Source organism: Suricata suricatta, chromosome 9, assembly GCF_006229205.1.
Source record: "Suricata suricatta isolate VVHF042 chromosome 9, meerkat_22Aug2017_6uvM2_HiC, whole genome shotgun sequence".
Classification (NCBI taxonomy): domain Eukaryota; kingdom Metazoa; phylum Chordata; class Mammalia; order Carnivora; family Herpestidae; genus Suricata; species Suricata suricatta.
The window spans coordinates 122626517-122641216 of NC_043708.1; the positions used below are offsets into that span (position 1 = coordinate 122626517).

General features: G+C 38.6%; 1 protein-coding gene across 1 annotated transcript in view; it reads left to right on the forward strand.

Moving 5' to 3' along the window:
* The window catches only part of ADAMTS17 (ADAM metallopeptidase with thrombospondin type 1 motif 17), a 337603-nt gene that overhangs the window by 267504 nt on the left and 55399 nt on the right, over nt 1–14700 (forward strand). The window contains exon 20 of the mRNA XM_029952287.1: nt 112–247. Coding sequence (XP_029808147.1) covers nt 112–247 — 136 coding nt within the window. The remainder of the gene's footprint in view (nt 1–111; nt 248–14700) is intronic.

Sequence of the window (14700 nt, forward strand, 5' to 3'; positions counted from 1 at the left end):
TAAATGGCAACTGATTAAAAGATGCACCTGGATGTTTCTCCATCTGCACCAGTGAATGGCCTTTTCGGGTGTGGGTAGCCAGCCTCTCAGGTCCCTGTGTCTGGTTTCCAGGGGAACGCAGAACCATCGTGTCCTGCACACGGATTGTTAACAAGACCACAACTCTGGTGAATGACAGTGACTGTCCTCAGGCAAGCCGTCCAGAGCCCCAGGTCCGAAGGTGCAACTTACATCCGTGCCAATCGCGGTAAGTCGCTGTGTTCTCAAACTTGGACCCTCCAGGGTCGGGGTCAAAACACCTGTGAGTTGGGGGCAGTGAGGTACAGTTAGCACCACCATACCTCTCTCTTCCATGTTCTGTTGTTGTTGTTGGCAAGTGATTTCTGCTTGCTCGAAATACTGACTTTCTGGCAAGAAGTCTGATAAAAATGTACAGTCCTAGCAAGAAGGTATTTTTTAGCAGGCCACTAAGAATATCTCGTGGAAAAAGAATCATCACATGCTTTCAACTGATACATGTCAGCTCCCCGCAAGTTACTTTGTCTTGGAAAAGAAAAGGAAATCGAAGTCAGAGCATGTGAGCACCCATGAGTAAGTAACCCAGATTAGTGTGTATAGTTGATCTGTTTCAGTGGCTGAAATGAACACAGTGAGTGTGGATCTTGGTGAACATTGTTTAGAACCCATCAGAACGTCTGTTGCCAAACCCAGCTTTTACGGCCGTGTGTCTCACGTGCTCTGGAGTGAATTTTCTTGGGCTGTCAATCAAGATGAATTGTGTGAACCGTGTTTGTCAGTTAAGCCCCCTCATTTCCAGCCACTTCAGTGAGACTTTGCATTGTGCTGTGGTTGTTAATAGTGTGTCACATCACCCCTGGCCTCCCATTCTGCTCTGGGTTGAGGTGCGTGGTTTTTGTTTTGTGGTTCTGTGCATGCTTTTCTTTTATAAAGAGGCTGGACTTTTCACACGGCAGGTTTTTAAGATCCACTTGTGCCTCTCGCCTGGTGCAAAAGTTTCACAAACCATTTTGATTTTCGTGCCCACCCCCTTTGCTTAGTCAAACTGGTAAAATGTGAGTGAGTGAGTGAGAGAGGAAAGATGGAGGAAGGCTGGTTGTGTGTGGCCCGTGGCAAATTAAGAATGAACGTGGGTGGGAAGAGGAAATGGGTGAAGGGGATTAAGAGGTACAGACTTCCAGTTACAAAATAAATAAGACATGGAGATAGAAGTCACAGCATAGGGAAGTAGCAGTGTTGTTTGGTGACAGATGGTGACTACACTTATTGTGGTGAGCAATGTAGAGAATTATTGAATTGTTATGTTGTACATGAAACTAATATAATGCTGTATGTTAATTATACTTCAATTTAAACAAAAGAATCAAATTCTACCCTACTACTGAAGGCCGTGAGGAATGGCTCACTCTCAGAAGTTTCCCTGAGCATCTTGGGTATGAGCAGCCATTCCACAAACACATGAATTGATGAACAAATCAACCACACCCACCCAGGGTTAAAGAAGGAAGGCCTTGCCATTGCGAAGACTCAGAGATCAGACAGGCCATAGAGATAGTCCAGCTCCAAGTGAGCAAGAACAATCTTAGGAATCCATCCAAGAATTATTTTATTTTTATTTTATTTTATTTTATTTTATTTTATTTTATTTTATTTAGCATGCGTGCAAATGGGGGAGGGACAAAGGAGAGGGAGGGAGAGAATCCCAAGCAGGCTCTGTGCCCAGTGCAGAGTCCAATGCAAGGCTCGATCTCACAACTGTTAGATCATGACGTGAGCTGAAATCAAGTCAGATGCTTAACTGAGTGAACCATCCAGGTGCCCCAAGAATCATGTTTTAGAATCATTTACGTTTTCAAGCTACCATTTTAGTGTCCAACTGTTTTTTAAATTCTGCACATAAGCCAAATAACATAAAACATGAAATCAGAGTTGCTCTGCTTGAATTGAGACACATATGTGATGGGGAAGAGAGGCCCTGTGTATTCTGCCCTTCTTCGTGTCGCAGCGGGCCTACAGCATCTCTGCAGAATGCCATCAAATAGAATTTAGATGATGAGGTTGCTTTTATTGGACCACCCCTCGATATTCTTCACTAACGATACTCTTAACTGTGCTGAGCACATAACCATATTTGGTAGCAGTGTTGTCAAATTGAAGCGTGCTATAAAGGTAAAACTATACCTCTGACTTCAAAGGGTTAGTGTGGAAAGAGATTATAAAATATCTTAGTAATCTTAAATACTGAATACTTGTTGAAATAGTTATCTTTTGAATGCATTGGGTTAAATGTAATACATTACTACAATTCACCAATTTCTTTTTCATTTTTTAATATGGATAATAGAAAGTTAAAATTACATATATGGTTCCTATGATAATTCTATTGAACAGCACTGGTAGAGATTAACATAGCAGTCACAATGTTCAAGACACAGTCCAAAATCACTAGCCAGATGAAAAGAAAAAAAACCCAGAAACATGTGACCCATACATTAATGGAAACTGACTCCAAAATGACACATATATTGAGATTAACAGATGATAATTTCAAAGAAACTATTATAATATGCTCAAAGACATAAGAAAAAAACATAGTAACAATCAATAAAGAGATAGGAAACCTAAGCACAAAAAAGAAACACCCTAAAAGCAAACCAAATTTTAACACTGAGAAATACAGAATCTGAATTTTTTATATCACTTGATGGGCCAAACAGCAGATGACAAAAAAGAAAAGATCAACAAACTTGAAGATGGAAGAAAAGAAATTATCCATTCTGAAAAATGGGAAGAAAAGATTGTTGATGATGACAGGGACTCTGTGACCTGTGGCATAGCCTCAGGCATTCTAACATAAGTGTAATTAGAGTCAGAGGAGGGGAGGAGGGGAGGAATAGAATAGAAAATAATCAGAAACAATGACCAAAAATTTCCCATATTTAGTGAAAGACAGAAGAGAGGTAATTAGATCATATCTTGGGCATTTCAACTAGATTCCAGATGAATCCAGAGCTCCATAACAAAGCTCTGTGACCATTACCCCATATTACATGAGGCACCTTTATGATTTAGCCGCACACAGATATTCTAGGAGGGGTCTTGGTTGGACTGCAAAGCTCGAACCAGAAAATCATGTAGGAAAACATCTATAAAAATCACATCATCAAGCATGAGTTAACAAAGGTATAAACTCTGTCAGTGCTACAGAGCTGCTCTAAGCTTGGATGGAGAGCGTCGAGTGTGTGAGTGAGTGTGTGTGTGTGTGTGTGTGTATGAGTGTGTGTAGGTAGGTATGGCTCCAGAATGCTCACAGAACGTTCTGACAGACCACAGGCCTGCAGTCTCACCATGGTTGAACACAAGTTCAAGCCAAACACACTTTAGACTCAAAGCTCAGAAGCACATTTTTAGTATCTCCTCAGAACAAGGGTTAGCAAACCTTTCTCTGTTAAGGGCTAGATAATGAGTAGTTTTGGTTTTACGGGCCACGTATGATTTCTGATGTCTGTTTTTTCTTTGTTTTGTTTATACACCTTAAAAATGTAAAACCCATTTTAAACTCCTGAGTTGTACAAAAACAGTCTGCAGGCCAGACGTGGACCCGGCCTTAGACTATTGCTTACCCTTGCTTTGGCCTCCGGGACATTGGGACCACAGAGCCTCAGCATGAGCCCAGGCTCTCAAGGTACTCCCTCGGGAAATACATGTCCTTACTATACAAAGAAGAACGTGTTGTTATACCAAGTTATTTTTTATTTCCCAGTTGTTCAGTACTCTTTTTAAAAGCACCCAGGGCGCCTGGGTGGCTCAGTCGGTTAAGCCTCCGACTTCGGCTCAGGTCAGATCTCACGTTCGTGGGTTCGAGCCCCGCATCAGGCTCTGTGCTGACAGCTAGCTCAGAGCCTGGAGCCTGCTTCCGGTTCTGTGTCTCCTTCTCTCTCTGCCCCTCCCCCTCTCATGCTCTGTCTCTCTCTGTATCAAAAATAAATAAAACATTAAAAAAAAATTAAAAAACAAAAAGCACCCAGCCTGACCCTCAGTGCACAGTACGATGGGTAGTTTCCTTCATCTAGCACGTGTTTGCTGAACACCTTCCCATTCACCAGGCCCTGTTCTAGGTATCAAGGTATTTGGAAGTAAGAAAGACACACAAACTCTTTCCTCTCTGTGACTTGTTAAATATTAGGTTTCTTCCTCCTCCTTTCTGACCTACCGCTCTGGGTCATCTGTTTTCCTCTCTGACCCCCTTGCTGACTCTAAATTCGTATGAATCAGACTTAAAGAATGAGTGGAGTTTCCAAAAGCAGAGGATAGAATGAAACTGAGAGACGACAGCACCTGGAATTTGTCTCAGAACCTCAAAAAGAAAGCCTGGATGCCTCTCCTCTAGGCTGGTTTTGTTGGCTGTTTGGTTGGTTATTTATTTTAAACCATCCGCCTTTGTCCTGTTTCTTAAAGTGGACTCGTGAAAATGAAGCGTCATGGCTTATTACAGAGTATTGTTTGAAGAAATGTGTGATCTGATAGATTTGTAAGTTCCTGCAAATCTTAGTTATATTTGTTTATATTTAAGCACACAGATGTAGACACACATGTATTTGAACAATAAAATTTGAATTATTGCATAGCATGATCTAATTAACCTCAGTCTGTCTTCAGAACATATAGCAATATGGACATAGGCTAGTAAGTGAAGAAAAGTGAAGAGATTGACCTCAGAGAACTAGTGCTAAATAACCAGAAAGAGATTTAAACTGTAAGTAAAAACCAGACCTTGGTAAAGGGGGTGAGTGTGGAGATGTGTAGGGTCTGGAGAATAAATGGCTGCTTCAGGTGGGATGGGCATGACTGGAAGACAGAGCCTGTGCCCTGGAAAGAGAGCCCAAGATCCCAATGGTGAAAATTTTATTGGAGAAGCCAAAACGCAACCCACTGTTGAATCTGGCAAGGTGAAAGAGCCTTTCTGTATTATTGTTACTCCTTGACCTTTAAAACAACAGCGATGTTTGTCTTCTCCCTTATATTTTTCTTTATTTCCCCTGATCTTTCTTTAATTTTCTTCAACCCTCTTTTTCCATCAAGTTCCCGACAGTTTCCTTTACCTTCCCAACTGCACACCATTAGCACCTCTTTATTCTAATCCTGCCCCTAGCTCTGTGGATACTTCTCCCAAACCCAGCCATAACCATACGGAGTCTGGAATCTGACACACGGGGCAGATGGCCTCTATCCAGCATCTTGCACACCAACACAAACACATCGGCAAATCTGGCCCCAACATTGGCAGGAGAGGCAGAAATCACAGATCAGCTCAGCTGTTATGACTGTGGCCAACAGCCTTCACCTTGCTGACCACAGTCTGCAGGGAAGAGGCCCCACCATTGTTTGACATCCAGAAAGTCACACCGTGTGCCAGCTCCTTCAGACCTGGTCCCAGAGAGTGCTGGAGCAAGGGGGTGGGGTATGACAGGGAGATGGGCTCATTCTGGAACACATAGCTCATGCTTCACCAGATTTAATATGTTCGCAGTCTCTTAGAGCTTATTGGCCACTTGAAAAGGCCATTCCAAGCTATTAGATGTTTCCCATAGTATTTATGATTTGAACTTTGTCCCAGATAGTACATACTGTACTGTACATTGAATTACAGTGATTCAGAAAAGAATATATAATATTGTACTTCCAGTTGAACTGAATAGTCATCTGCAAGGAAGTGCATTTGGATTTAAATTTGTCCTCTTTGCTCATTATCTTAACCAGGTGTGCCTTGTTTTAGTTAAAATGGAATGGAACCCCTCATGTTTTTATGAAAGCATGTTCGTGTGTGTGTGTGTGTGTGTGTGTGCAAGAGAGAGAGAGAGAGAGAGAGAGATCATGACTTAAGAATGAAACCTAGAACATGTGGATCTTTAGATACAGCCAAAATATGAAAAGAAGCATTGTTTAATCCATTTCTAGCCAGTCTAAGACTTTAAGCTTTTAAGTTTCCTGCTTTTCTGGAAAATAAAATAGGTAAATCTAATTGCCACATCTCTATCTCCCATGCCCTGGATTTGGGAGGCTGGAAGGGACCACTTCTGGCACCCACTGCCCCCTGTGGCAGAACAGGAGCCCATGACACAGGACCGTGCATGGGCTGGAGGGCAAGGAGTATGGTTGTGTTACTACAAGTCAACAGTGGTGGCCTGGGGATCTCCAGAATGGGACTCCCCTCTTTCAGGATTGGCCCACTCTTCCGACACCTTGGCATATGTCCACAGGTCTAGATGGGAGGCACCCCACAAGCCATATGAAATAACAGTGCCTGAGAAGGAAAGATGGGGAATAGCATTATTGGTCTATTACATGCATTATCAGTATGGGAAGTTTAGTTGGATTCCAGATCTTTTTTTCCAACATTAATCAAATTCCAGAACTTCACTTTTATTTAAATTAAGTAGTAAGGCTTTGAAGCCTTTAGTTATTTTTTTAAATTAGGAAACATTCCAGATAGAGAAAGAAAAAGCATTTCAGAGTAGTATTTTGAATTTGAAAATTCCATTTTCTTGTTTTCCGCCATACTTAACCTTTCGATCATTTGAACATCCTCTTCCTTTGATTATTACAGAGGACAAGAGAATTCTCAGATACACGTTCCACAGGTAACAGAATTCTCTTGTCAAGAAATCCTTTACATGTAGACCTTGGGGTCCATTAAGGTCCTTCTCTCTTTCTGACTTTCTGAGTAATAAAATATAAAGAACATTGAGCACTTAATGTTTGCATTGAATTTTTTTTATGCTGTGATTACAAAAAAGGAAAAGTAAATTGTGAAGTTGAAACTCAGCCTGAGGGATAAAAAACAAATACAAGCAAGATCACAGTGAAGAAATGAGGGGGAAATATGTATTCTTCAAGTTCTGGGGGAACAAAACATCAGACCAAGAAAGAATGGCTCCACAGTAGGAGTACTTAATATTGTATTGTAATAATGAAGTATTTCTGACTTGTAGAACCTCTGGGGATATTTCAGAACTGAGCTTGGGGTATGCTTGGTGGCAGCTTCCCAGATTATTAGCCCCTTCTCATGAAAGCCACTGATAACAGTTCTGTACTGAATAGTCCATAGGTAGGACTGATTTTTTTCCTATAAAAGTTTTATTCTTTCCTCCTTACAAGTGCATAATTGTATACAAAGACATTCAGAAGTAAAATGATGGAAATGATGTATCATGCAAAAAGAAACCATTAAAAGTTAGGAGTACCTATACAAATATCAGACAAAATAGATTTTAATGCAAAACAAACTTCTGCAATAAAAAGGAGTATTTCATAATGGTATAGGAAATCTATGAAAGACATAACAATTATAAATGTGTCTGTACCTAATAACAGAGCCCTAAAATATACAATATAAAGAGAAAAATAGTTCAACCATAATAGAGACTTTAATGCCAGACTTTCAGTAATGGATTTTTAAAACTAGAAAAGATCAACAAGGAAGTATAAGACTTGAACAACACTATAAACCTACGAGACCTAGGGCGCCTGGGTGGCTTAGTCAGTTGGCTTCAGCTCAGGTCATGATCTCACAGTTCGTGGGTTCGAGCCCCACATCGGGCTCTGTGCTGACAGCTAGCTCAGAGCCTGGAGCCTGTCTTTCGATTCTGTGCCTCCCTCTCTCTCTGACCCTCCCCTGTTCGTGCCATCTCTCTCTCTCTCTCTCTCTAAAATAAATAATACATTTAAAAAGATTTTTTAAACTTACTAGACCTAAGAGATATCTATAGAGCACACTACTCAATGAGAGCAGAATATACATTCTTCTTATGTGCATGTGAAACATTCACCAGGATATACCGTTATCAAGGCTATTTAATAAACCTTAAGAAATGTAAGGGGCGCCTGGGTGGCTCAGTCGGTTGAGCGTCCGGCTTCAGCTCAGGTCATGATCTCACAGTTCATGGGTTAGAGCCCCGCATCGGACTCTGTGCTGACAGCTAGCTCAGAGCCTGGAGCCTGCTTCAGATTCTGTATCTCCCTCTCTGTCTCTCTGACCCTCCTCTGCTCACACTGTCTCTCTCTGACTCTCAAAAATAAATAAAAAACATAGAAAAAAAGAAGTGTAAAAGGACTGAAATAATGCAAAGTATATTCTCTTACCTTAATGGAATAAAATTAGAAATCAAGAACAGAAAGAAATTTTGGAAAGTTGCAAATACATGGAAGTTAAAAAAAAAACAAAAAAATACAAAAAAAAACCCTTTCTAATTACCAATTACATCAAAGAGAAATCATAAAGGAATTTATAAAATACTTTAAGATAAATGAAAATATCAAAGTTAGACAATGCAGCTAAAGTAGTCCTTAGGGCAAATTTTATAGCTGGGGGAGGTGGTGGTGGTATTTGAAATAGAGAGTAGAAGAACAATAAAAATCAGTGATACCAAAAGTTGATTATATGAAGAGAACCAAAAAAATTACATTTAGCGAGATCAACCAAGAAAAAAGTGAGAGAAGACTCAAATTACTAAAATTAAAAATGGAAGAGGTTATTAAAGAGTACTACAAACGGTTGTATGCCAATAAAGTTGATAACTAACATTAAATGGATAAACTTCTAGAAAGATACAAGCTAACAAAACTGAATAAAGAAGAAATCGAAAATCTGAATAGACCTATAACAAGGAAATAGATTAAATTACTAACCATAAAGCTTTCCGAAAAGAAAACCCCAGGACCAGAAGCCTTCACTTGCAAATTCTACCAAATATTTAAAGCAGAATTAACACCAATCTTGTACAAACTCTTCCAAAAAATATACTCTGGTTTCTCTTCAGATCGCATAAATCTTTCACCTTTTACCAAAAAATAGAAGAGGAGAGAATGCTTCCCAGTTTATTCTATGAAGCCAGTATTACCCAGATAATAAATCCAGACAAAGACATTACTGGAAAAGAATACTACAAACCAATATCTCTTATGAATATTGAAGAGAGGCACCTGGGTGGCTCTATTGGTTAAACATTTGACTCAATTTCAGCTCAGGTCATGATCTTTTGTGAGGTCAAGCTCAGCATCTAGCTCTGCGCTGAGAGCATAGATCCTGTTTGAGATTCTCTCTCTCCTCTCTCTGCCCCTCCTCCATTTGCATGCATGCTCTCTTAAAATAAATAATTAAACATAAAAAATATCGATGAAAAATCGTCAACAAAATCCAAGCGAACTGTATCCAAAAAAGATTATACATCATGACCAAGTGGGTTTTTTCCCAGGAATGCAGAGTTGGTTGGTCATTTGAAAATGAATTAATGTAATACATTATATCAGTAAAATAATTTTTAAACAACATGATTATCTCAACAGATGCAGAAAAAGCCTTTGAAAAAAACCAAGACTTTTTCGTGATTAAAAAAAAAACTCAACAAGCTAGAATTGGAAGAGAATTTCCTCAACCTGAGAAAGGACATTTATAAGAAATCCATAATTAACATCATACTTAGTGGTGAAAGACTGGATGTTTTTTCCCTAGGAGCAAGAATAAGACACAACATCTATTCTTGTCACTTCTACTCTCCATTTTACTAGAGATTCTAGCCCAGACATTTAGACAAGAAAATGAAATAAAAGGCACCCAGATTGGAAATGAGGAAGTAAAACTACCTCTATTAATAGCTGGCATGATCTTGAATGTAGAATATTCTAAGGAATCCACTAAAAAAAGTATTAGAACCAATAAATTTAGTAAGGTTGCAAGAAAAAAAGATCAATAAACTAAAATCAATTGTATTGCTATACAGTAATGATGAACAAACCAAAAATGAACTTTAAAAAAAATGCCATTGCAATAGCATCAAAAAGAATAAAATACTTGAGAATAAAATTAACAAAAGAAGTGCAAAACTCTAAAAAGTACAAAACACGTTAAAAGAAATTAAAGAATATCTCAATGAATGGAAAGATGTACCATCTTCTTGGATTGGAAGACTTCATATTGTTAAGGTGGAAATATTCCACAAATCAATATACAGATTCAATGCAATTTCTATCAAAATACCAGCTGCCCTTATTGCACAAATAGATAAGCTGATTCTGAAATTCAAATGGAATTGCGAAGGGCCCTGCATAGTCAAAAAAAAATCTTTAAGAAGAGAACAAAGTTGGAAGACTCATACTTCCAACTTCAAAGCTTACTACAAAACTACAGTAATCAAGAAAGTGTGATATTACAATAAGGACATATAGAACATGATATATATTTGAAAGTCCAGAAATAGACCCTCACATTTACTGTCAATTGACTGTTGACTAGGTGGCCAAGAGCATTCAATGAGGAAAGACCGGTCTTTTCGCCAAGTGGTATTGTGATAACTTTATGTCCAAACATAGAAGAATAAAGATGGATACCTTGTTCACACATACTTGAAAATTAACCCAATGATCAAAGACCTAAAGAGCTAAATGTATAAAATTTTTGGAAGAAAGCAGTAAAATTATGCTTGCTTTATTACGCTTATGATTTCTTAAATATGACAGCAAACATACAAGCAACAAAAGAGAGAAATAGATAAATTGGGTTTCATTAAAATTATAAATGTATGTGCTAATAGGCTCCCACAGTGTCCTGAGATACCCTGAAATATCAAGAAAAATGAAAACAAAATTGAGAAAATGAAAAGACAACCCACAGAATGGGAGAATATGTTTTCAAATCATCTACCTGATAAGACACTTTTAGAATGTATAAAGAACTATTACAAGTCAATAATAAAATGACACATAACCCAATTATAAATGATCTGAATAGATATTTCTCCTGAGGAGAAGGGGGAGAGAAGGAATTAGGGGTTGATAGCTAAAAGATATAGAGCTTCTTTTTGGCATATTAAGAATATTCTCAATTGTGGTAAAGGCCACTGAATTGCTGAATTCTGTGGTATAGTTATATCTCAGTAACGCTGTTAAAAAATAAACACACAAAGAAGCACACATTTTTAAAAAGTGTAGGGGCTTTCAACTCTAAGCAGAGATCTCCAGCTCATGCCCATACAGAGGCTGGAAGGCCAGCCCCAACGCAGAACCCAGGTATCTCAGAATATGGGGAGCTCAAGACAGTCAAGAGCCTTGGCTGAAATGTCTTAGGTGTCATCTTCTAAACAAGCATCACCAGATCTTAACTTAATGGCCACCATTATCATGCATGGGCTACTGACCTCCATTCTCTCTCACTAAAAAATACCAGATCTCTCCCTGAGCCTCTGGTTGGGATTCTTAGATCAAATAATTTGATGAGTGCATTCAGTTGCCCTCCCATTGGTCCTGTTTGAATTGACCTTTCCCCTTGGCTATCTCCCAAGCTTCCCTGTGTCCTCCATGCCTTTGCTCCAGAGAGTTTTCTAATAAGATATGTGCCTAACATAGCTGCCATTCCCCCCCAAACACACTGGCAAATGAGGCTGAAAGTCCTTTTCTCCATGCCAGCCTTCATTCTTGTGGTGTCACAAAAAGCCACCCTCTAGCATCAAATTAGTGAAACCACACAAGTAAGTAGGTAGTGTTTTCAATCAGGAGGCAATGAACCCCACCCACAAACCAGTGCTTTCCATTCCTCTCATTTGGGGATGGGGAATTTGGGGGTCACCACCTGTGTCTCTGAGCAGTGGCTTGTGCATCCATAACATGAAGGAAATAACTAACAATTGGTATTCCATCACTTTATTTACTTGGTCATTTCTTTTTAAGTATCTATACAATGTACTACCATGTCCCAAGTAGTTTAAGTACCGAAGGATTTGATATTAGCTTAATAGCCCCCTATTCTACCTTCATCACAGAGTTTAGTGCTGGACAAGATGAGAAAGGACTCAGTAAACAGAAAAGGGAAGCCAGTCTTTGAACTAGGGATCCCTACTTCAGGGGTCCTTCTCAAGCACACAGACCTGCCCATTCTCTTGGTGCCCCCAGCTCACCCAAGTCAGTCAAATACCACCCTGAGGAAAGCCCTGTCTCTCTCTTTCTTCTCACCCATGGCACCTCTTCCCCAAAGCTCAAAGACACATCACAATAAGAATGAACAAACTTTGCACATGGTTGAGACAATTAAAATAAGTTGACATACTCTGCGGTGAAAAATTGGGAGCTTTTCCTCTAAGATCAGGAACAAGAAAATGATGGCCACTCCCACCACTTTTATTCAACATAATTCTAGAAATTCTAGCCAGAGCAGTTAGTCAAGAAAAAGAAATAAAAGGCATCCAAATTATAAAGTAAGAAGTAAAACTGTCACTGTTTGCAGATGACCTGATACTATAGAAAATTTTAAAGACTCCACCAAAAAAAAAAAAAAAAACCAACCTATTTGAACAAATGAATTCAGTAATGTTGCAGAACATAAAATTAGTGTACAGAAGTCTGTTGCATTTCTATACACTAATAATTATCAAAGAAATTTGTAAAATAATCCCATTTATAATGGCATCAAAATGATAAAATACTTAGGTATAATTTAACCAAGGAGATGAAACCTCTACACGACAACTATAAGACAGGGAGGAAGACACAAATAAATGCAAAGATATGCCATGCTCATTGGATTGGAAGAATCAATACTGTTAAAAAGTTCATACTACCTAAAGCAATCTACAGTTTCAGTGCAACCACTATCAAAATTCTAATGGTATTTTTCACAAAACTAGAACACACAATCCTAAAATCTGTCTGTAACCACAAAAGACCCTAAATAGCCAAAACAGTCTTAAGAAGGAAGAATGAAACATCATGCTTCCTGTTTTCAAACTACATTACAATGTTATAGTAATCAAAACTGTGTGGTATTGGTATAAAATCAGACACTCTGATCAATGGAACAGAATAGACAGTCCAAAAATAAACCCATACATTGATGGTCAATTAATTTATGAGAAAGGATCCAAGAATATGCAATGGGGAAAGGATAGTCTCTTCAATAAATGGTGCTGGAAAAATGGATAGCAACATGCAAAAGAATGAAACTGGACCACAATCTTACACCATACACAAAACAGAACTCAAAATGGTGTAAAGACTTGACTGTAACACCTGAAACCATAAAACTCCTAGAAAAAAAAAACATAGGCAATAAACTCCATGCAATCAGTCTTGGTGATGATTTTTTTTTTTTTTGATACAAAAGCAAGGCAACAAAAGCGAAACTAAATAAGTGGAACTACTTCAGACTAAAAAGCTTCTGCAGAGGAAACCATTAAAAAATGAAAAGTTCACCTACTGAAAGAGAAGGTATTTGGAAATCATATCTCTGATAAGGGGTTAATATCCAAAATAGAGAATTCCTACAACTCAATATCAAGAAAAAAAAAAACACAATCCAACCTAAAAATTGGTCAGAGGATATGAGTAGACAAGTTTCCAAAAGCAAACAGATGACCAACAGTGACATTAAAAGATGTTCAGTGCCACATCAGGGAAATGATACCAGAATGAGATATCACCTCACACCTGTTAGAATGGCTGTTATCAGAAAGACAAGAAATAACAGGTGTTGATGAGGATGTGGAGAAAGGGGACCCTCGTGTTGGTGGGAATGTATATTGGTGCAGCCACTGTGGAAAATAGCATGGAGGTTTCTATGATATTGAAAACAGAGGTCCCATATGATCCAGCAATTTCACTTCTAGGTATTTTTCCAAAGAAAATGAAAACACTAACTCAGAAAAGTATATGCACTTCATTGTTCATTGCAGCATTATTTGCAACAGCCAATAGATGGAAACAACCTAAGTTGCCATTGACAGATGAATAAAGAAAATTCATAGACAGTGGAATATTATTTAGCCATTAAGAAAAATAATGAAATCTTGGCATTTGCAACAACACTGATGGACCTTGAGGCCATTATGTAAAGTGAAATAAGTCAGAGAAGATGAATACTGTATGATGTCACTTATATGTAGAATCTAAGACAAAAACAAAACTTAAAAAACACTCACAGGTACAGAGAACAGATTGGTGGTTTCCAGAGGCAGGAGGTGGAGGGGTGGGTGAAATGGGTGAATAAAGTCAAAAGGTATCTACTTCCAGTTATAAAATAAGTCCTGGTGATGTAATATACAGCATGACTCATAATTATAGCTATTGCAGTTATTATAACTTTCTAGTTAATACTGTATCATGTGTTTGAAAGTTGCTAAGAGAGTAAATCTTAAACGTTCTCATCACAAGAAAAACAATTCTGTGGCCACATATGGTAACAGATGTTAGTTAGACTTATTGCCATGAACATTTTGCAATATCAGCAAATTTCGAATCATTATGTCGTGCACATAGATGTAAAAATAAAAAAAGAAAGAACTTGACAGAGGCTTGGTCAGGACTCCTTCATACAAAGACAGGCTCATTCTTGCTGGATTGGAGCAATGCATATGCTCTGGAAATATCCCAGCTTTTGCATTATATTATTTAAATAACGAATGCCTTATGGCGGCATTTTGCATCCATTGTTTCCTAAGAAGCCACCTGAACCTTTCTAGAGAGATCCCACATGGGCTGACCTATAAGCCTTCCAAAGGGCACTTGTGAGAGATGGCACCATGGAACTTAGGTTATTTCTGACCATCTAACGTGATGCTGTGTGCCTGCATGCCTGGCCTTTGCTCAGCCTTATTGCACTATTAAAAACTAAGCTCCCTCCGTGCCTTGAGGATCTTT